We start from the raw sequence: 21,766 nt of genomic DNA on the forward strand, positions 1-21,766 counted from the left end.
ATCATGAAATACATATACCAAGTTTTAAGTTGCAGGCTGGAGAAATAAATATCCGATTTCCAAAATTTAAATGGAAAGAGTTTTAGCAGTGTAAGTTAAAGATCCTGAAATTCCTTTCCTTCCAAATTTTCTCCCACGAAATTCTAAGCTTCTTCAGAATTTAAAGAGATTAATGAGCGAGCACGACCCTTCCACTTGATCCTTTCTTTGAAGAACTTCCAAATTATCTGTAGAGTGGATGACCAGGATGTAAAGAGATGACACAGGAAAGATGTTGAAGAATAAGGCCAAGATTTCTTTCTAAGATTATCTGCAGTCAGGGCTTGAGGGATAAAATTATCTTTACTTTCTCGGGGATCATATATAGCCTTCCAGATTTAAGAGAAACTTGTATCCAATTTATCCCTGAAGTCGACGAATCTGTAAAAAGATTCTACTGTGGAAACCTTATTCCTAGTTTCATCTCCTCTGAATCGAATTCTCTGCAGCTGAAGATCTAGACAAGCTAAGAACTTCCGTCAAAATGATATTAATTTGATTTCCTGATAGAGATCTTCTGAAGGATTTACCCAGCAGTATGGAACAAACTAGGAAAGAGATCAAAAAGAGACTAATCCATCTGTCCATCAAGAATCTAAAAAGTCGCACGTGCAAGGTGCCTGGATAGTAATCCTCCTACAGGCAAGTTTTGGGTCCATTGACCTTGTCCTCAATGGCTGCTTGTTAGGAGCATTGCTCAATCCAGTTGTCAAGGAGTAGAGAAAAAAACAGAAGAAGAAGAAGACCCTAAGAGACCACAAACTTTTTTTTTTTTTTCTATATCAGGGGGCTAACTTTCTTGCTAAGCTATAATCGGCTCGTTCAAGTATGTGATTCACATGCTTAATAGCGACAGAAAATTGTAGCAGAGTGACCTCAAAGCATTAACTTTGACTTTAGAGCACAATTGACTGTGATTCACTTTGTTTGATATGCCATTTCTTGCAGGGATTTGATGCGTTATCTCTTGTGATGGTTACCACTTGGGACAGCATTTCTGAATATTCCTCAATAAGATTGTGCCATTTTGGTAGTTCCATCGTGACACAACCTTGAGGACATAGCTTTTGGCTTTGTAAAGATTAAAGGATATTAGTCAATTACAGCTTCAGGATCCATAATTGAGCCTAAGTTGCTAAGAATATCCTATCTTAAGGCTCAGAAACGAGCGGGCAAATAACTATGATAATAATAATAGTACTCAATCATTATAATCTCACTAGTTTAATTATATTCATAAACTCAATTATCATAATCTCCTATCTAAAGTCTTTAAATGGGTCCTATGGGGGCCTAAGACGTGCTGTGGCGAACCATCGTTCTCAGATGAGAGAGTCAAAGAATGCTAAAGGCTGCTGAAGAAAAAAACGGCCAAGGGACGTGACAGGCATGGCCGAAGCTTCTTCGAAATTGATACTCTGACATCCATCTGGCTCCTGCATGAAAGAGATATTTGTATGTGTGTGTGTATCTGGAAAATTTAAAAAAAATTGATGGAATGATATTTATAAAGGAGAAAACTCTTCTGAGAAAACTCTTTCTAAAACTCACTCTCTCTCTCTCTCTCTCTCTTTCTGTATTTATTACAGACGCGCCCATCTCGTGTCTCCAGTAATAAATGCAGAAAAATATTCCCACCGATAAAGGGAACCCCGTAATTTTGTCTCTTTTTTTTTCTATCTTACAGCCTTCTATGGGTACGTTTTTTAAACCTCGATTTGCTCAGCTTTGAATGAGTCCATTCCATCGCTCATGCGAGTTCCGTGACCTCCGAGCAGGCGGAGAGCCAAAACAGCGTCGCCGACACACATCCACTATTCATTAAATGCTTTACTTACGAATAAAGTAGCAATAACTTGAAACAAACCATAAAATAACAGCAGTAACTGCTTAAAAACATCAAAGTAATTCATGTACATCAAGATAACCCAACAGCCAGGCGATGCTTGAAGCAAAAGGAGATGAAGGTGATGGATGCTGTTAATCTCGTGTCTGCCTCCCTCATGGACCTTCTTCTATGGCTTTGCTACGAGTATGTGACTTGTGGCTTGGTGTCGGATGAAGAGACCAACATGGTAGCAAGCGTAGCTGGATCGGGATAACCGTAATAGCCATCGAAGAACTCGCAAGACGATTCGAAGCCGAACTCCGCGAAGAAGGCATCATCCCCGCCAGGCCCGTTGGCCGACCAGTTGACGTAGCTGCTGCCGTTCTCCATGGTAACCGATGAGGAAGCCGTGGAGGCGTCGTCGTGCGGCGACACGGCATACTGGTTGACGCTCCCATTGAGACCGGGTGGTCCGACGAGCCCCGCCATCGGAAACGATGCGTTGTGGCCGAACATGGAGCTGGGGTCCGTAGGTGCTGATGCGGAGGCGTCTTTGTTAAAAGGAGTCAAGAATCCGTCGCAGGTGTAGGTCTCGGTTTTGATCGTCGGGGTGACGAGAGGAGGTGGTGGCGGCGATGGTGAAGGGCTGTGAGTGATGAGATTGGTATTGGCGGCGGCGGCGGAGAGGGATGCTTGGGCTGCCATCATCTTCTTCTTTAACTTGGTGTTCCAGTAGTTTTTGACATCATTATCGGTTCTTCCAGGCAGTTGGGAAGCTATAACGGACCACCTAATCCAATTCAAGAGGGGGATGACATGTATTGTTATGCAGCTATCACATAAAAACAGCTTAAAAGACGTATTAAGAAAAGCTTGGGAAATTTACCTGCTTCCTATTTTGTTGTAGAGAGTGCAAATGACGTTGTCCTCTTCCCCAGTAAAACCTCCATGTTTGATGTCCGGTCGGAGGTAATTGAGCCATCTCAAGCGACAGCTTTTGCCGCAACGTTTCAGCCCTGAAGTTAGATCGAGAAATTAGAATTGGGAACATCCAAGATGAAGAGAAAAATGTGCAGAATTCTAAAGGGAAAATAAAACATAAGTATTGGAGTGAGATGTGAGAAGTTAATAGGAGAAACTTGCCACGAGAGCCAAAATTATGAAGCGAACTAAAAAGATGAGAGCAAGACATCACCAACTTTCGTGGAAAGTTATCAAAATAAAGAAGAAAATGCTCCCATACCAACTTTCGTGGAAAGTTATCAATAAATCAAAAAAATGCTCCCATAAGAGTATGGATGGAGACATTGTTTCTGGACAACTTTTTTCCCGAAAGAAGAAGAAGAAGGAGGTCATTGAAAGCTTTTGTAAGGAAAATTTTAGCAGAAGGGCAGTTTTTCTTTTCGTAAGAAGGGGGGAAAAGAGAGGCTTAAAGGCTTGGAGAGGGAAAAGAAGACCTGCTTTCTGGGGCAAAGCAATCCAGTTGCCACCGGTCCCGTGAGTCTGGAGGTAGGACTTGAGAACCATGTCTTCCTCTGGAGACCATGGCCCTCGCTTCACATTTGCCTTGTCGCAGCACGGAGCTCTCCCCATCCCCAAGCTGATCGCCTCTGAAAGGAGAACAGAGACTGGATAGGAACAAGAGGAAAGGGAGGAGAGAGGCTGGTCTTGTGGGTAGCGCTGAAGGGCGGAGGAGAGAGAAATTGGGGAGGTCTCTCGATAGGGCCTCGATAAATAGATACTGGGGAGAAGAGTTCTGGAGAAGCTTTTTGGGAAAGGCTTGACCGCATATGACCGCCTACCAAACTGTGCACCGAAAAAAGACACCCAGAGGCCTCCTTTTATATTGCTTTGTCCGCTTTCTTGCCGGAGGAGGGAGGAAAGGAGAGAACCCGGTCAGCGTTGGAAGGACGAGATTTTGTCCGTTAAAAGCTGAGATCGGAGATTGGTGTGAGAACGAGTTCAAATTCTGGACGACGGAATTCAATGGTAAAAATATAGCAGGATAATTGGAGAAGAGGTCAATGGCGAAGGTTTGGATCATAGATTGAAATTTATTATATGTATTGTTGCTTGAATCATTACAAATTGAAATTTATGTAAAATAATTCAGTTTTGGTGAAGAGATGGGACGAGGTTTTCAATATATATATATATATATATATATAGAGAGAGAGAGAGAGAGAGAGAGAGAGAGAGAGAGAGATTTTGTTAAACTGGCTACTAGGTGTATTCTCAGGTTAGAAGGTATCGAACGGCCTTTGTTCTCACCAAGAAAAATTAAATTACTTGGTTGTTTGATTAGAAGATTAAGTTCAAATTTTGTTCTTATTAACTACCAAAAGGAAATCCCGTCCTCACTAATTACCAAAATGATATTATGTCATTATTGAGATGAAGAGGGTTTAAGATAATGAAAGGCCATTATATGCCCTTCATTGTAGCACTCAATCACCTTTGCGTCTCGTCTAGAAAAAAAGAAGTTATTTGCATTGGGTATATTACTCAATTATTTGTTATGAAACATTGATGGCTTGGAAGGTTGCAAACGAACCAAGCTACTCTTGATAGTTAGTTGTTGAAGCTATGCTCAACTAAAAAACGAGTTAAGCTCCAACATTGTTGGAGCATGGCTCCATCAACATGTTGAGCCTGGACAGCAACGTTGTTCAAAACAATGAGAAACCTCGACTTTGCTCAATTAGTTCAGCTCATAACTTAGTCAAGCGGAGCAATCCGATGCTCAGCTTGGCTCATTTATATCCCTATGGCTAATCTATGGAGTGAACTCATTAGAAAACAACTAAGTTCCAATGACTGCTATTGTATTTAAGTCTATTTTCAACTAAGAAAGTTTATTTCACTGATCTTGCAAACTACAATGATGACTGCCAAAAGCATTTTGCTGAAAAATGCTCATAATTTAAAGGTAACCTAATTTTGAAGAGTTTCATGTTCTAATTGCTAGACAAAAAAAGATTATCAATATTGATAACCTAAACTAAATCTTTGTCTAAAAATAATAGAAAACTTAATCAAATGCATTTTTTCTAATAAATTCAACAAGACATAAGCATGACTTAATCTGACTCAAAAATACACTTGTAGTAGATTGATTGCTTTAAAATTAAGAGAGAGGAAACATGAAAAATGGTGAAAATCTGTGCATGAACACTTAATTCACTATAAGCAATATCGTTCCAATCACTTTTACTCAAATACAATAAGTCATGGAAGGCCAGCAAAAGGACTCAACTCAAAAGCAAGATCAAGGACACATGAAGCCAATAATAACCAAGCCTTAACTACAGTAAGCTTTTCTTTTAAATAGCGGTTACAATAGTGCCACAAGGAGGGTTGTTAGTGACGGCCAGATAAAAAAGCTATTATAGAAATAATTGCTTGGTAAAGAGCGGCAAATAGTGGCTGTCTTTCTTTTCTTTCTTTTTCTTTTTTTTTTTTTTAACAATGGATAGCTCATACAATATGAATACATCAAAACAGTAAGTCTCATAGTGCTCTAAACTAGAACTGATCAAAATTCGGACCAGACCGAGCTCGGGTCGGGCTCTACAGCAGAAATTAGGCCTGATGGTTATGCCCAGGCCCGGCCCGACTGTTGGGCTTAAATTTTATTTAGGTCCGATTTTTTCTTTGTTTGGAATCTGGAAATGGGCCAGAATGGCCCGACCTGACAGGTCCGATTTTTTCTTTGTTTGGAATCTGGAAATGGGCCAGAATGGCCCGGCCCGATTTCTTTGGTCAGGCCGCTTTTCTTGCCCAGACCCAACCCATGGGCCTTTTTTTAATGCCCAAGTCTGAAAAATTTCGGACCGGGCTGGGCGGGCTGGGCGGGCCAGAAGGCCCGTGATCAGCTCTACTCTAAACAACTCTCTTTCTCCAACTTACAGAGCTCTCGAGAATCAGCCACGTATGAGGCCACTTAATTCGTAGTTCCATTAGCCTTTCTATAAATATGCTCGATCTGGAAAGCAACGTCGCCACTAACTATAGCTCGAATATTCTGAAGAAGGGGGTGACACCTATCCATGCCACTGATGCTCTTCTAGATCCAGCCGATCTCCATGGCCAAGTCAATCTTTAAATAGGACTATTCTAGCATGTAGAATATACCGTCAGCCCACGCCGCTCTCAGCTCCATCTCTAAAATAAAAATATCAAAGATTTGGCAACCGCCAGCAGCAACCATTCTAATTGCCTGTGCTACTTCTTCGGCCACCGCGAAGCATGAATGGAAAATAACTTCAAATTTGGAGACGAGACCCCTCACGCAAAAAAGTACCATCAAGATGCTACAAAAACTGGCAGATGTAGAGCCACGTATCGGATTCAAAATCCCCTGCTTTCTTTCTCTCTCTCTTCTTTCTCGGTGAACGATTCGATACTCAGCACAGCGGAGGGAGGGCGGAAAAAGAAAAGAAAGAATATGAGTGCAATCGCGGTGGGCGTTATCTGCAGAAGTACGACAAGTACGACGTCGACAAGCATCGCGCCGGCGGCGGCTCCAGCGTCTCCGGCGACGGCTCCAGCGTCTCCGGCGACGATGGCTTCTCTCGCCTCTTCGCCGCCGTCGATGCCGACATCGAAGCTGCCCTCCAGGTATTCTACTCCTCCTCCTCCTCCTCCTCCTCCTCCCCCTTCCTCCTCTTTCAAACCTGTTCTTGATCGGCAAATTGGTTCGTCTTGATGCGGTAGAAATCGGCGATGAGCGGCTGCCATGATCATCGAGATCCGGCGGACCAAAGCCCTGTTGCTCGAGGAAGTCCCAAAGTTGCGGAGATTGGCCCTTAAGAAGGTCGGTTGCGTTTCTTTCCTCTCCCTGTTCTCTCTTGCTTGTATATTTGATGATTACATTCTTTTAGCTGTTTATGAGCAACATGCTGTCTGGAAATTTAGTAAATGGTAATTTAGGATATTTAGTCCGGAAAGAAAAGAGTCGGACACAAGATGGTGAGGGTGCGGTGCTAAAAAGAATAGGATAAAACTTGTCTTCGTACGGTGGCACATGGCGCATTACCTCTGTAAATTGGTTGCTGGGAGGAGCCAATTGAGATTTTCTGTAAGTAGGCGTCATGTACATAAATATATTTTCTTGTTTTTGGCTCATGACAAGTTAAGAAGGATGCTTCGGCTTATAAGGAAGGTGTCAAGGGAATCCAGGTGGTCGTGAGTCTAGAATTACAGGCCAAAGATTAGCAGAGCAAATTCAGCAACAAGATAGGGTCAAGAGGGAATTTCAAGAAAGCATATTAGATCAGTTTTTAGAATATAATAATATATTGTGATCTTTGGTTGTAGATTGGGTGATTTCAGGTTGAATTACTGTGCAGAAGTTGCTATAGAGCTGTCACATCAGCAATTGATTATGAATAAGAGCATATTAAGTACCAAAAGAATATTTGGATTGCATAAGATAAAACTCAAAAGTATTTGATTAAAACATATTTGAAAAATTGTTAACAAAGTAAAACAATCCTTTATTTGAAAGATTTTTACATTCATCACAAAGTTCTTGTGATAACCGCCCCACTCCCAAGAGAAACGGAGGGGGGGGGGGGGGGACATTACACCGTCGTGCAGGCGTTACGATGGTGGGCGGTTACAACCGCCCGCCTTTCCCAGCAATCGGAGGCTTCAAGAAGCCTCGATCGGTGGAGAATTTCATCATCCTCTTCCCTCTTCTCCACTGTCTCTCTCTCACAAACCTTCACGGTTGGCAGGATCCGGTGTTAGACCCACGCCGTCGGAGCACAGGGCTGCATCGTCGGAGTAGAAGACGAACGATCCCCTTCAAAGCAGGTAAAGCCCTTCTTCATTTATTTTTTTTTAAGATCCAGCTTAGAGATAAAAAAAAAAAAAGACGGGCGTCGGTCGGGGTGGCCGAGCAGCATCGGTCACAGGCCACGGCGGCCGCAGGCCGTCGGCCGCGAGCACCAGTTGCGGTTGCAGGCGCGGCCGGTGTCGCCGACCGGCCGGGGAGCGCCACCGGCTGTGGCTCAGGCCCTCCCCGAGTCCGATCTCCACTCCACGGGAGAAAGAAGGGGAGGAAGAAAAAAAAAAAAAAAGAATAAGAGAGATGAAGAGGGGGAGGCAGACCGCGGCTACCGAGGCTGCCATAGGCGCAGCTGGTGCCGTCGGCCCCAAGCCGACCCTCTCCCGAGCCTATTCCCCTTCACGGGAGAAGGAAGGGGGAGGAGAAGAAGAAGAAGAAGAAGAAAAAAAAAAAGGACTTACCGGTGGTTGATCCGCAGCCGCAACCGCGGGCGCCGGCCTCGGCCACGGGCCGCGGGTCGTCGGCCATGGGATGCGGGTCGCCGGCAGCGAGACGTAGATGCGGCCGTGGGCCGCCGAAGCGGCCTTGGGCATGGCCACGGGCACGACCGCGGGCACGGCCGCGGGCGCGACCGTGGGCACCGCAGGCCGGCCGCTGGGCGCCGTCGGCCGCTACCCACTCCTCCCAAGCCGCTCGAGCTCGCCCTCCTCCCTCCACGGGAGAAGAAATGAGAAGAAAGGGGGAAGGAGGAGTCGGGAGAGGAGAAGAGGAAGAAAAAAAAAAAAAGGAGAAGAAGGTTGGGGAAGGAAGAGGGAAGAAAAGAAAAAAAAAAAAGAAGAAAAGAAGAAAAAGAAAAAGAAAAGAAAAGAAAAGAAAAAAAAAAAAAGAAAAAGGGAGAGACCCTTAACGGGTCCGACCTAACGGGTCTGATCCGAGTTCGGGTCCGAACCTGTTAGGCCCAAATAAAAGAAAAGAAAAATGGGTTGAGCCAAATTTGATTCAATTCGAGCCCAATCAGATTGGACTAAGTTCGGACGAACCCAAACTATAAATTGGGTTAAATCCGAACCCAATTAAGCCCAATTGAGTTGGGTTCGAACCCAATTAAGCTGAGTTAATCTCAGCAGACCCAAATTGAATATGAATCAAGCCCAATTCAAAACCAGTTTAACCAAATTGACTTTGGGCTGACCCTGACTCAAGCCTAAATGAGCCATATTGACCTTGGACCAAAATTAAACCTAATTGGACTTGAAATTGAGCCCAATAACCTAATCAAAAGACCAAATTGACCCAATAGGGCTAGATCCAATTAGGAACCGAGCCAATTCTTTAATTAAAGATCCAATTGACCTACGTGAACCCAATCTGGTTCTAAATCGAGGCCAAGGGCTCTAAATTAAGTAAATTGGACTTGAGTTCCAAGCAAGTAAATTCATATTATGATAAATTAGAAAAATCATGAAAAGAATAATGTGATCCTTATGTGATTAATTTAGGTGATCAAAGATTCATTATCCGGACGTAAGAAATTGGAAAGCAAATTGCTGTAAGTAACCTTGGCACTGATCTTAAAGTTTTTAAATTACTCTTTATTCATCATTATGAAAATGTATTGTTTACGATATATTTTCCTCAAAATTAGGATCAAGTATATGATTGCATGTGATACATGAATTTGATTAAAGAGCATCCTTCATGAATATTTGATGATGTATGAGTTATGAAATTATGATTATGTTAGACTGCATGAAAAATGATATTTGAGGTATGTTTATACATTTTAAATTATATAATGCCATTTATCATTTTCAAACCTATTTATGATGATTATGATTTATGAAAGAAAAAGAATATGATTTATGAACTCTCAGATAGCTATGACCACCTCTAGAAATAGAGGCCAGTCGACACCCTGGATCTAGCATCCAAAGAATAACAGGCCCTCTGCCAACGGGTTAAAGTTGGTAACGAATAACAGAATTAGTCGACTAAGATTAACAGGCCCTGTCACGGGATTATAGTGACCATAGCAGCACATCCGTCTGAGAGTATGTTTTATAAAGTATGGATAAATGGCAATATTTCTATATGACTTGCATTATCATGATTATGAACTTTTATGGATGGAACATGCATTGCTTTATGACCTGATTTGTGTATATCATCTATAAAATGTTTTATTTTACTACAACTGTTGGTCTTTTTTTTAATCACTGCATTGGCATAATTGTACTTGATCCAATAAGATAGTACCTGGTTACTTACTGAGCTGTGTAGCTCATACCTTTTTATCTACTTTTTTTTTCCTACAGATGATTAAGACCACTAGGAGCAGGGAGCTTGATGTTATTCAGGGTTGGGGTAATTGAAAATGTTATGTAATAATCAGATTTTAGAAGCTCTGTATTGTTCCAACTTCATGAACAATGTTATGATATTAATAAATGAAACTATTTATTTTCATTACGAAATTTTAAGTGGCTTCGTGTTATTGTGTGCATAAGATTGCAATAGCACGGCCGTGTCATGATCCGGATTTGGGGCGTGACAGTTCTAGTTGCGTTTTTTTTTTTTTCATCTTAAGGAAGATCGGCAGCATTCTAGCTTATTTTGCCTAGGGCTTAGTTGTTGCAGTTTTGGAAAAGGGACCTGGGTTAAGAAAAGTTATCCAGATGCATTTTCAGTGAATCCAGTAAGCCATTTGCTCTAGGTCCACTTACTCAACTCATTTCATGGAAGATCGGAGAAAGAAACATTAGATTCTGTCTACGAATATGACAATAAGCAAAACTGAGCTGAGAAAAAAAAAGATAGGCAATGAATAGCTGAGAGTGGATCCACAACCTACATAGACTGAGTTTCAGGGGTCAGTTTGGTTCCTTTCAGATTGATTGTTAATATTTATTTATTCTAAGTTTTCTATTTGCGATCCTGAGTGTGAAAAAACTCTTGTTAATGTTTCTTAAATTTTGGTGAGCCCCTTCACCACATGCAACTTTCTTAAAGTTGTTTAGGAGGCAAATTATTTAGTCTTCTTCTTCTTCTTTAATATTGATTAGATAAAAACTCAACTTTGCTTCTCATAATAGGTACAAGGAACATAATCAGCTGCATTAAATTGAATGCTGTGAAATTTTCTATTTCTAGTAAACTGTATTGAAGTAACGTGCTGTTGGTTATTTTTTAACAATCAGATTACAACAAATTCTAGGTGTCACGCCATGAATATGAGCTTCATAGAATTTTCTCTCACTTTCTTTTTTTTTCTTGTTTTGCAGTTCACTTTTCCCTTTGGAAATTGGAAGTGTTTGAATATTAAATGTATCCAAATCTAGAACATGTTTTAGGTACTCTCCTTAATGTGCAATCTTGCTTGACAATAACTGTTTATTCTTGACCTATATAACGATAATTTGAAGTCCCTACATACATGGGCTTGATAAAATATCAACATGTTCATGATACAATTTTCTTTTGACTATGACATAGGTGACACTTTGCCAAATCAGTTTCTCCATATCATTATTGATAGGCGATACGATGGTTCTGAAGATACGTGATCATGGTCTGCCAAACCGGTTGTTCGGCCGGTTTGGCCCGGTACAGACCGGTCCGGCCTGGAACCGGTATCCGGACATCGTGGATACCGGTTCCAGCTGTCCGGGTACTGGTTCCAGCTATTTTCGAGTTGGTACCAACCGATACCTATATGTATCGGCTGCGTACTGGTCTCGCATCGGCCCGTACCTGTACGAACCGACCGGTTCGCACAGGTACCATTTTTTTTACCACAGCGCGCGCAATGTGGTGTGAAAGCGTGTGACCCGAAGGCAAAGTGCCCCACGCGGGCGCAGGGCCGCACGCCCGTGCGTGGTTCCCCCCGCGCGTGGCACAGTTTCACAGCGCGCGGGTGCGATTCCCAGCGTTGAGAATCGCCCTGCACGCGATTCCCCCGTTGCGTGCCCGCGCGGGCACGGGCCAGCTCATCCGCGTGGGGCAGCGCATCCGCGCGAGTCATAAACAGCTCTGGCGTGTCCGCTCGGGCGCGGACGTGAGCACGCTGCCCTGCGCGGGTCATAAACAGCTTTGTCGCGGACGTGAAGCAAAAAAAAAAAAATCTGTGCGCGTCTGTGAAACAAAAAAATAAAACAAAACAAAGACCGGTTTGTACCGGACCGGTTTTGGTACGAGCCGGTCTCAAACCGATCCGGTAGACGACCGGTACACCTACCGGTACCGGTTCAGCGTACCTTGTACGCGATATTTTTGAAACACCATATTGGTGCCCCGCCACGTAAACGGCCGGTTGGCTGCGCCGAGCCGAGCGCACGTGCAAGATCACCAGCCCACTTCCCCTTCCCCCAAAGCCCGACTTGGGCTTTATGGGATGGGATTTCCATTTAAGCAAGATGACTTAATTTCACATATCCAATGTAGGAATAAAAAAAGGAAGTATTTTAAAGCATTTCAACCAACCAAAATTTAGGGGATAAGGTTGGTTTTATTTTATTTAAAATTTAAATCTTTTCAAATTAGAAAACTCCAGAAATAATTTGGTTCTTGCATTATCAGATAGATTCAATCAATTTCAGATGGGAGTATGACTGCAACCAAACAAACTGGAAGTTGGACAGTTTCAGCTTGTTGAACAGAAACCAGATTTGACTCGATTTCAGGTAGCTGCTTCTCGACTCACTAAAGATACACGCATCTAAAATTTATATATGATGTCTAGAAAGTTGGATGTTGGAGGACATGCAACTGCAACTCGATTTTACAAGTTTAGAGAACTATTTTTCATTATCAGATATATTTGATCAATTCCAGATGGAGTATGACTGCAACCAAACAAACCAGAAGTTGAACAGCTTCAGCTTGTTGAACAGAAATCAGATTTGACTTGATTTCAGGTAGCCACTTCTCGACTCATTCAAGATACATGCATCTAAAATTTATATATGATGTCTAGAAAGATGGATGTTGGGGGTCAAGCGCCTGCAACTGGATTTTACATGGTTAAAGGACTATTTTTCATGACTCCATTCAGTTTCCAGGTAGAATCTTTATGCTTATATTTCATTTCTTTTTCTAAGTCGGGAAGTTTTTCAAAGGTGCAACTTTGCAAGATAATTTGTTGGTAGCCTCCAATGTGAAGCATAGCGGAACAGTTACCCTCATTAGACTATCTTAAGTAGCATATATGGCTGGTTAATAGCCAGGATAAAGAGGTAATATTAAATAGGATCATTAACTTCTTATGGTAAATTTGCCTCTAGGCAGATCTCAGCCATTATAGACTATGATCAGGTCAGAAAATACTTCTGTTGAAAATTGAAACAAGCTCCAGGAAAATATAGAGTGTCATACAAGATTAGGTATAATAGTACTTTTAACTAGGAATATATTGCTAAAGAGTAATGCCATTTCACTACGATTTAATGTAACAAGTACCTTGTTCATCTAACTTGATTTTTTTTATATTATTTTTTCATAGGTGACTGTACACATGCTGCATAAATTATCAAACAAGAAAAAGGCAATACATGCATCGCGATGATACTTATGATCAAAAACCTTGTTCCTACTTGGATATGTCATCATAAACTAACCAATTATTTTTCTTTAAGCAAGTAGGTTGAACAAAAGAAAGTCTCAGATGTTTGTCATAAAGATGTCATTCATCATTTTGATGGCAATAAACCCTCCAAACTAGATCATTATTTGTTGCAGCAATCAAGGAATTCCAGGAATAAGTCATTGATCTGAAGGCATTAGCATTCTTTTGTCACTCTTGCACTGCAAAAAAAGGAGGTGCAAAGGAGATTAAAAATTTTCTGTTAGCATCAGTAGCTTTTACATAATGAACAAAATTGTCAGGAATTGTTTTTAAATTTTAACTATGTATCTGGTGATAAAGATTAGTTTTTTAGTTTTTATCATGATGTGAATTATAACTTGGCAGGAAAAATGGCATGAACTAGTAGAAATCCATGCCTAGAAAATTTAAGATAGGAGGACTGGTAATCTTGTTGGATGCCTTATAGTATCCTTGGTTCCATTTCAGAGAGATGAGATTAAAATCATATGCTTGTAGTAGAAGATATCCTTTCTGAGAAAAATGGACAGGAGGGAATACATCAGATAGGAAAGAAGGGGTAATAGAGGAGGAGAGAATGAAAAAGAATGTAGAATAATTAGGAAAATAACAATGTGAAAGAGGGTACAAGTAAAACAAGAAAGATGGAAGATGAGAGTATCAAATCTTGGTTCTTGGTAAACAAGCAGAGACTTGAGTCATGTCCAAGCTTCTATTCATTTCTTTAACCAAGTAATTTTCAAGCTTGGCTTGTTAAAAGCTGACTTAAAAAAATTAGCTTGTTTTTAGGTCTTTTACTAATCTAACTAGCATGAATCACCTACTGAGCCAAGCTTGATCTGTTCAGAAATTGCTTGGTTCACTTGAGAACACAATGGCTATTTGGAACTTTTTGGATGGGTAATAAATTAGTAATTCTGGGGTATCTCTTGTGCTCCTCTTTCAAAGTTGCAAGGGTTGCTTGTAACTTGCATGCAAAATCTAAGGAGTGGAAAATAACATCAACAGCTTTGTTAGAATTAAACTATTGGCCATCATTGTACACATTCTAGGATTGAGGGCATGCAACCATCATTCTCAGAGCTCAATGGGCATTATGCAATTTATGGACAAATGCTTCTGCCCTTTCATAAGGGCAGGCATCTCGCCTTCTATATGACAAGATTTGTCATACTCAAGCTTTTTGCTTAATTAATTTAATGAGCAGAATCCTTACTGTTGATCAATGAAGAATCGAGGCTTTAAAGGTCGTGATATTCACATTCCTTGGAAGATTGATTAGAAGGCATGAGCTGCTAGTTTTTTCATGTTCATAGGGTAAAGTTATTTGGATATTTTGGCTAGTTACTTGGTTGCTAGACAGCTCCTTAGTGGAAAGATGGATTGGTTATTTGCCTCTGTTAGCTTGTGGTATTTTGGGGTTTATAGGAACTATTTTTTTCCTGAATAGAAGAATATAGTTATCCTTGAAAGAGTAACGGACTCTCTGTTTTCTGTGGTGTTGCATGATACTGGATGCATTCGAGTTTTTACCTCGGCCACCTTCCAGTGCTGGCTTAGAGAAATTCATCAACTGAGTTTTGCATTTTGTGCTTCTCTCTCTCTCTCTCTCCCCTTCCTTTTGATCACATTGACAATAATGCTTAGCCATAGTTACATTTATTATTATCTTTACAGTCTCATATCAGATGGGTGAGGAGACATTTGAAGTGGATTCTAGAGGCTCGGGTTTGGTAGCAAATGAATGACAAATTATATGGACGGGTCATTTTGCACCTCCCTTTTGGCAGTTTCTAGAATGTCAGTAGTTCATTATCCAGTTTCATGAATCTCGAGACCCTTAGCTTCTCATTTCAAAATTTTGGTCAAACATCTGTTTTTCTTTGTTATAATTTGTTTGGATTTTCTAGTGGCGAAGATTAAATTGTCCCTTAAAGAGAGCATTGGACTGTTAAAGCAGTTTTGAATATTTTCGGTTAAAATATTATATATCTCTTGAAATTAAATTGATAAAACCTAATTTGTCCCTTAAACATCACATTTTAGAAGAATAATTTAATTTTTGATTTGGGCCATTTAAGAATAACCGACCGAGAAGATATGATAGAAAATTGACTTAAGCATGGATTGTAGTCCAAATTTCAGACCTTGCTTGGCTAGTAGATTATCAAAGAATGTTCTATTGAGGTGCCATCATTGTTCAAGATCCCAGGCCTGTCTTCTTCCATGATGGCTGACGAAATAAAACATGTATGCGATAAGCTTGCTAGGAAATATTCATGTTTCTGTGGATTATATGGCTCTGAATGAGGTTAATTATTCATCCCTAAATTTGTTGCAGATGGAAGATTTGAAATTGAGTACTTTCAGCATACTGAAGAATCAAATCAGTCTGGGCAAGAGTATGAGATGTGCAAATTGGAATAGGCAAGTCCTGGACCACAATCCTGACTTTATAATTGACATACTGAACTGTGTTTACATAATTTATTTTTCATGGCATATTCAGCCTTCAAAAAAACACTAGAGATTTAAAGTGTTATTTGGAAAATTAGTGTGCCATGTGTTTTTAACGGCCCTCTGATATTACTAAGTCTTATGGGCGAATATGTCCGGACAGTCATCTGATGGGACCATATCAGATAGGTCTGGCAAAATGGACTCACCAGCCTGTTTTACAATGATATTGGCGGTACTGGAATTGGTATTATTGTTAACTATCTTGGCATCGACTGATCCGTCAATAGAAGGACCATTGCCTATGCCACTGTTTAATACTGGTGTGTGTTTGGCTATGTGATCTGAGTAGTGTGTAAGCATGAAGTGTGGCAATGGCACGCCACTTGTTTTAGTTAATAATTATGGATCAGATTGCGTCCATCTTTTGCAGACTTAAGGAGTGGCAGAGTGAGGATGTTCACATGGGCTGGTACATCTTCTCCTATATGGGTTTGATAGCACAACTCTCTGATCCTGTGGGTGCCCATATCTGGTGAAAACAGAAAATGTGGCAATTACACTGTATTGAGGGAAGGAGGAGGGGGGACTAGGATTTGATTTTGAAAGTTGCTAGCTTATTAAAGTATAAATCAGAAGAGATTTCTATCACCTCCATACACACCTATGTACCTTTTATTTTTGTTCAAGGAAAGGTAAGGAGTCTCTAGTTGGTCTTTTCTTACATATTTTATTGCAAATGACTGTGAAATCCAGACTAAAAATTCTTATGAACTACCAGCTGCACATATTGATCTGCATCATTTACATATCTTGCTGGAGTTCATTCCCCCAAGATTCTTCTTGTAGTTACCTCAGTCAGATAGGATGTTGGCAGGCACAATGGGTATGGTAGGTGGGTGGGGATAATTTTGTCAACATGCAGACAATTAAGAGGGTGGAACAGAACTGGAACCCTTTTCTACCTAGAGGTGTCGGACCTTCTGGAAAAACCACTGTTTAAATTTGTTGTCTTCTCACTTGGACTGTGGTTAGATGTATACAGACAAATTACAATTTGTGGAACTCCAAGGAGTTTGCTTTAAATGCGGCATAAATGAAAGTGTAATGAGAAAACATAATCTATGGCTCATGGTTGTGACTTATGCTATATATTATTGCAGGGTTGCAGAGGTTGATCAGATATATCAGCATCAGATGCGTCACATTTACTTTGTTTCATTGTGTAACAATATAACTAGCAACAAAATGGCCTTAATCTCAAAAGGAGCCTCATGTTGTTCCAGTATCCATTATGTAGGATGCTGATGATTAAGATTGTGAAGTATTTGTGAAAAGCATATCTAGTGGTCCATACTCTAGGTTATGCCCCAATAATCCATTTGAGAGAGAGGTATACCAGGATGCTGGAAGAGAAGAAATTGCTGGGGGTCACTTAGAAGAATCCAAGGTATGAGTTGCTTTGATGAGTAAGCTTCAAGCTTGCCATTGTTGCTTTGTTTCACCTCTGTTTCTCAGACTACCATTTTTTAGATGATTCTTTGCATTAGATGCTCATGATCGAGTCTCTTTACTTCCAGTTATTTTTGTCATCATGCTTTGTTTAAACTTTAACCCAATAAGCGAATGAGAAAAGAGTGATTATATGATAACCTCTACCTGGTTCAGTCATTTTGCTGTCAGTGTGATGTCGCTGTTGAACAAGTTGCTATCTTTTTGAAGAGTTACTCTGATGCCTGTTAATTGTTGATGGCGATTAATAACATAAATCAAGTTGCATGTGGCTTACTATTTAGCATATGATTTGCACCATGACATTCTAAAAAACTGACTTCTGATGCTTAAACATTCATGCCTTAACTTTTCAGGATCAAGGTTTGGATGTTATAGCTGAAGGACTGGATACATTGAAAAATATGGCCATGACATGAATGAGTTTAGTTACTGTAAGTTTTTTATTTGCTACATTTCCATGATCAATCATGTTTAATGGATGCAATAGTGGAACCCTTATGACTCATACAATTTTTATTGCACAGGAATTGACAAGCAGGTTCCTTTAATGGCCGAGATTGACACCAATGCAAATCTTCTCTCTAGTATTCTGCAATCTTGAAGTGCAACATGGCTATGTAGTATTTACTACATTTTTGTGGAGTGCAGGTGGATAGGGCCACATCTGCCCCAAAAAATACTAATATGCGACTTAAAGATACTGTTAACCAGGTAAAGTTCATATAGTTAATTAATAGAGTCAAACCTAGCTATAAATCAAAATATTAGATAATTATTTTCCCTTTGCGCCTGTTGACTGCAGGCGCTGTTTGGACTGAATCCAAACATTTTCAAGCAAATAGGAGTACCTATCTTATTTAATTGTCAATTCTAATGAGCATGTAATTGATGTTTCAGCTGAGATCCAGTCTAAACTTTTGTATTGATATTATCCTGCTTTGTATTATTCTGGGAATCACTGCATATCCTTATGAGTTGCATTTCCCTTGATATAGTTTATGCTGATTATTGTATTCATGTCATTATAGCAGTAGTTCAATTGCCCTACAGTTTTGCCAGGATGAGTATCTGGCATCTGGTGACTATTAAATGGTTTTCAATTCTCTGTCATATTATGTTTCTCTGTGCTTAATGTTAGAACATAATTTGTCAGTGCTGCTGTTACTTGTACATATAGCCATTGCCGAAGAACTTCATTCACCTGGGTCCAAATCATGATTTTGGTTAAGCCATTTTAGTTGCAGAACAAACATGGCCTGAAATTGTTGTGGACTGTTACAATGTTATGATTTTCTAGTTGTCGGGCAACATAATACAGATACCAAATTTCTGAATTATTTCATTGCTGCATTGCAGCAGCCACTGTAGCAGCATAGAACAGCTTAAAACTATCAGTATTACCTTGTAAATAACAAATTTCTAGGCATTAAAATATTCATATAAAAAGACAATATTAGGCTCCATCAACAGTAAGGAGTTGAATAGGACCATTGTTTTTATCGAAAAAAAAAGTATCCTAATGCACGAGGCTCCCACCATTACAAGATCTAGGGAGGGTTAGATGTATACAGCTTTACCCCCACATGTAGGGAGACTGTTTCCATGTTTTGAACCAGTGATAAACCACTTTTCCATTGCGCAAAAGCCAGAACCATTGTTTAGAACCATGGTAAAAATAGATGTGCTTAGCATTTACGACATCATATTTCATATTTGTTTCTTTTGCCTGTATTTTATTGTTAACCTCATTCCTCTTTTTTTTCTTTGCCCTCCATGGTGTGCATCTAATTTTTCAGTTTGGTCCTTTTGGATCATTTCACCTGTTTGATTGTTCCCCAGGCTGCTATTGTGATATAAATCGAAGGTCTTTCGTTGTGCACATAAATGTTTCTTTTGTTATATTCTATCTTGATTCCTCATGTTTTCAGTTTGGTCAACAGCTTGACAGCTGTATTTATGTGGCTTCTTGTCTATTAGCACCATTTACACATATGATCTGGGAAGTTTTCTTCATTTTCCATATGTAATTTAACCAGTTGTTGTGTTGTGCATGCTGGGCATTTTATGCCAAGAGTACACATGGATGGCTACTCTTACTCTGTAGGTTGTATTCTGATAGTCCTAGGTCACACAATCAGACCATAAACCTAAAGTGATGGGTAACGGCAACCCTGGTTCTCCAAGACTTTCACACTTTTTCTTTCAGTTTATTGACACTAGCATGGACTTAGAAATATCGGAATGTGCAATTGTTTGCTTTGAGGCAGGTGGCCAGGTTAACAGTCTGGTGAATGCTGATTTCTATGCAATGCAAACTTTGAAATATCATATTTTGTAGACAATTTTAAGACAATGGTCTTCCATAATCATATGGGATAGTGAAATATCCTATTTTCAAGTGTAGCAACATGGTATCTGTTTTCCGTACTCGAAATTAGATGTCCATCAAATCCAATATCTATTACTACTGCTCCGAGACAACTTCTGTAAAGATTGTGCCATTCCCATATTCTACCCCAACATAAAATTCATTGGCAGCTGATAAAATGCAATATAATTGCTGATGAATTGTTTTCACCATCAAGCATATATTCTTGAGGCGTTCATTTTTTTTTTCAAAAAGTTGGTTGTCTTGGTGCCTATTGACCCTGAGTCACCTTGCCTTCCAATTACTTTCTCCTTCCCTCTTATGTTTGGCGAAGGATAGGGTTTCGTCGCCACCACTTTTGATGATGATTACAAGTATATACTGCGTCCTGTTTCAGCCTCTCTCTCTCTCTCTCTCGTGCGGATGATGATCTCAGTAGCTATGTCCTTTCTCTCTCTCTCTCTCTCTCTTCTCTTCCTCCCTCTCCATGTCCCTCTCCTTAGATTTGATACATTTCGTGTCAGTACAGTATGCATCGATATCGTACTGAACCGGCTATTGATCGACCCAGCACCAATTCATTAAATCTGGATTTTTTTCATTTGGTGTTTAATTCTATGGATGTTGTAGGACCTTGGTCACTTCCTAGTAGTACCAACCATGGTAAGATTATTGCATTAAAAGAAAAATAGCATTTTCTTGGCATAGTCTTATTTAAACATGACGCATGGCTGACGAATTAATTAAAACACACACACACAACAAATACTGACAGATCATGGCATGGAGAAATCCATGTGCTTGGTATTCCGAATCTAACATAGCCAAACCTTCACAACAATGATTTTCTGTGGAAAGAAAGGAAGCAAAAAACGCCAAAAATTGCATAATTGCTTCCGAGGAGATCCAGGTAAAGGCATCAAAAGGCATTCGAGGACAAAGACTTCCACTAAGAAGTGTTTGCTGTGAAATGGTTGTCTGGACAGCTGGACTGCTTTCTCTTTCATTGGAACAGGCACTGAACCTGGAGGCATGTGATCAACAGAATGGATGACCTTACTAAGGTAACTAGAATAAACGTTGAGGATTTTTACAGCCAATAGATTTTTGCAATTTTGTTACTCTTATTCAATGAGAAAACAGTAGAGCATAAGCGGTCTCTTGGGCAGGTTTTCTTATCATTAACATCATTGCTAGTCTTTTAATAGTTGAGGTCATCTGAACAATCCTATCTGATATATTTTTGACCTGACCTTAGGTGGCATAGGAGGATCATGGCAGTGGTGATCGGTGGAGGCAGTGCAGCTTGTGTTGGTGGTGGTTGTGATATTGATATTTTTTTTTGACAGTGATGCTTCTCTCTTAGGATGATCGTCTGTATCAAAACAATAATTAAATAAATTATACAAACTTTATTTCTGATAACGTGAATTATATTTATCTATATGATGCTTAATCCATTGGAAAGTCGTTGCCATGACCAAAAGGAAGCGCTTAACCATCAGTAACATTTTTTTTTTTTTTGAGGAAACACTATTACATATTCTAACATTAATTTGGTCCATTAACTACTTAATATAGGGATGATAATGTTTTTTTTTCAAATTGTTAGATTATTTTGATCGTGATTTGGGTCATGAAGTACTTAATTAATTGAGGGGTGATAATGTTCTTAAACCATTAGACTTTTTCTCATTCCCCCTAGTTGTGCAGCAACCGACAAAAAAGGTAGCTCCTAATATGATTGTATACAAAGGCATGCTTACGGGCCATTTGAAGAGCTATCCACATGAAAGAGATTGAGATCATGATGCTTTTCGTATATCTATTCCTCGTAGTTATTAGATGCATCTCTTCTACTAAACTATACTTGCAATTAATGCTGAAGTTATAGTCAAGAAAGTTAATGGTCAATTAATGGGTAATGTTGGGTACGGGATTTCTCAATCTGGATTTCGATGTCGGAATAGCTGTAACTTTGTTTACCAAGACATATTTCGCGCAAATCTAGCTAATGGTTGATCCAAGGAGAGAAGAATCCCCTTGTTCTTTATCATAAAATTAATGAAAAGAGAAAAAAGTGGGCAGATTCTATCTACTTCTGCGCAGTCCGAGGATCAAGATTAATCTCTGGGGATTATGAGGAAAGACCACCTGCTAAAAACT

The 21,766-nt window shown here is 40.0% G+C and overlaps 1 protein-coding gene and 2 long non-coding RNA genes across 10 annotated transcripts; 1 reads left to right on the plus strand and 2 right to left on the minus strand.

Annotated features, from left to right (window-relative positions):
* Window positions 1-1,860: 1,860 nt before the first annotated feature.
* LOC103713450 (uncharacterized) lies at window positions 1,861-3,683 on the minus strand. Its single transcript, XM_008800385.6, has 3 exons — window positions 3,325-3,683; window positions 2,754-2,883; window positions 1,861-2,657 (listed from the first exon to the last, which is right to left on the minus strand). The coding sequence occupies exons 1-3, from the start codon at window positions 3,458-3,460 to the stop codon at window positions 2,066-2,068; spliced, it is 858 nt and encodes a 285-aa protein (XP_008798607.2). The 5' UTR covers window positions 3,461-3,683; the 3' UTR covers window positions 1,861-2,065.
* Window positions 3,684-7,273: 3,590 nt separating this feature from the next.
* On the minus strand, window positions 7,274-8,213 carry LOC149753562 (uncharacterized). Its single transcript, XR_016413375.1, has 2 exons — window positions 8,123-8,213; window positions 7,274-7,676 (listed from the first exon to the last, which is right to left on the minus strand). It is a non-coding gene; the product is annotated as an uncharacterized LOC149753562 (long non-coding RNA).
* Window positions 7,619-21,025, plus strand: LOC108511526 (uncharacterized). 8 transcript variants are annotated; one of them, XR_016413370.1, is made up of 10 exons: window positions 7,619-7,687; window positions 9,161-9,210; window positions 10,943-11,011; window positions 12,237-12,340; window positions 12,472-15,687; window positions 16,881-17,167; window positions 17,586-17,663; window positions 17,757-17,943; window positions 18,035-20,664; window positions 20,859-21,025. It is a non-coding gene; the product is annotated as an uncharacterized LOC108511526 (long non-coding RNA). The 8 variants fall into 8 exon arrangements; XR_016413371.1 differs by having other exon boundaries at window positions 20,376-20,664; XR_016413373.1 differs by having other exon boundaries at window positions 20,459-20,664.
* Window positions 21,026-21,766: the final 741 nt, after the last annotated feature.

Source organism: Phoenix dactylifera, chromosome 5 (assembly GCF_051530095.1).
Source record: "Phoenix dactylifera cultivar Ajwa chromosome 5, Ajwa_hap1_PhDact_Kaust_v1.1, whole genome shotgun sequence".
In the NCBI taxonomy this organism is placed as follows: Eukaryota; Viridiplantae; Streptophyta; class Magnoliopsida; order Arecales; family Arecaceae; genus Phoenix; species Phoenix dactylifera.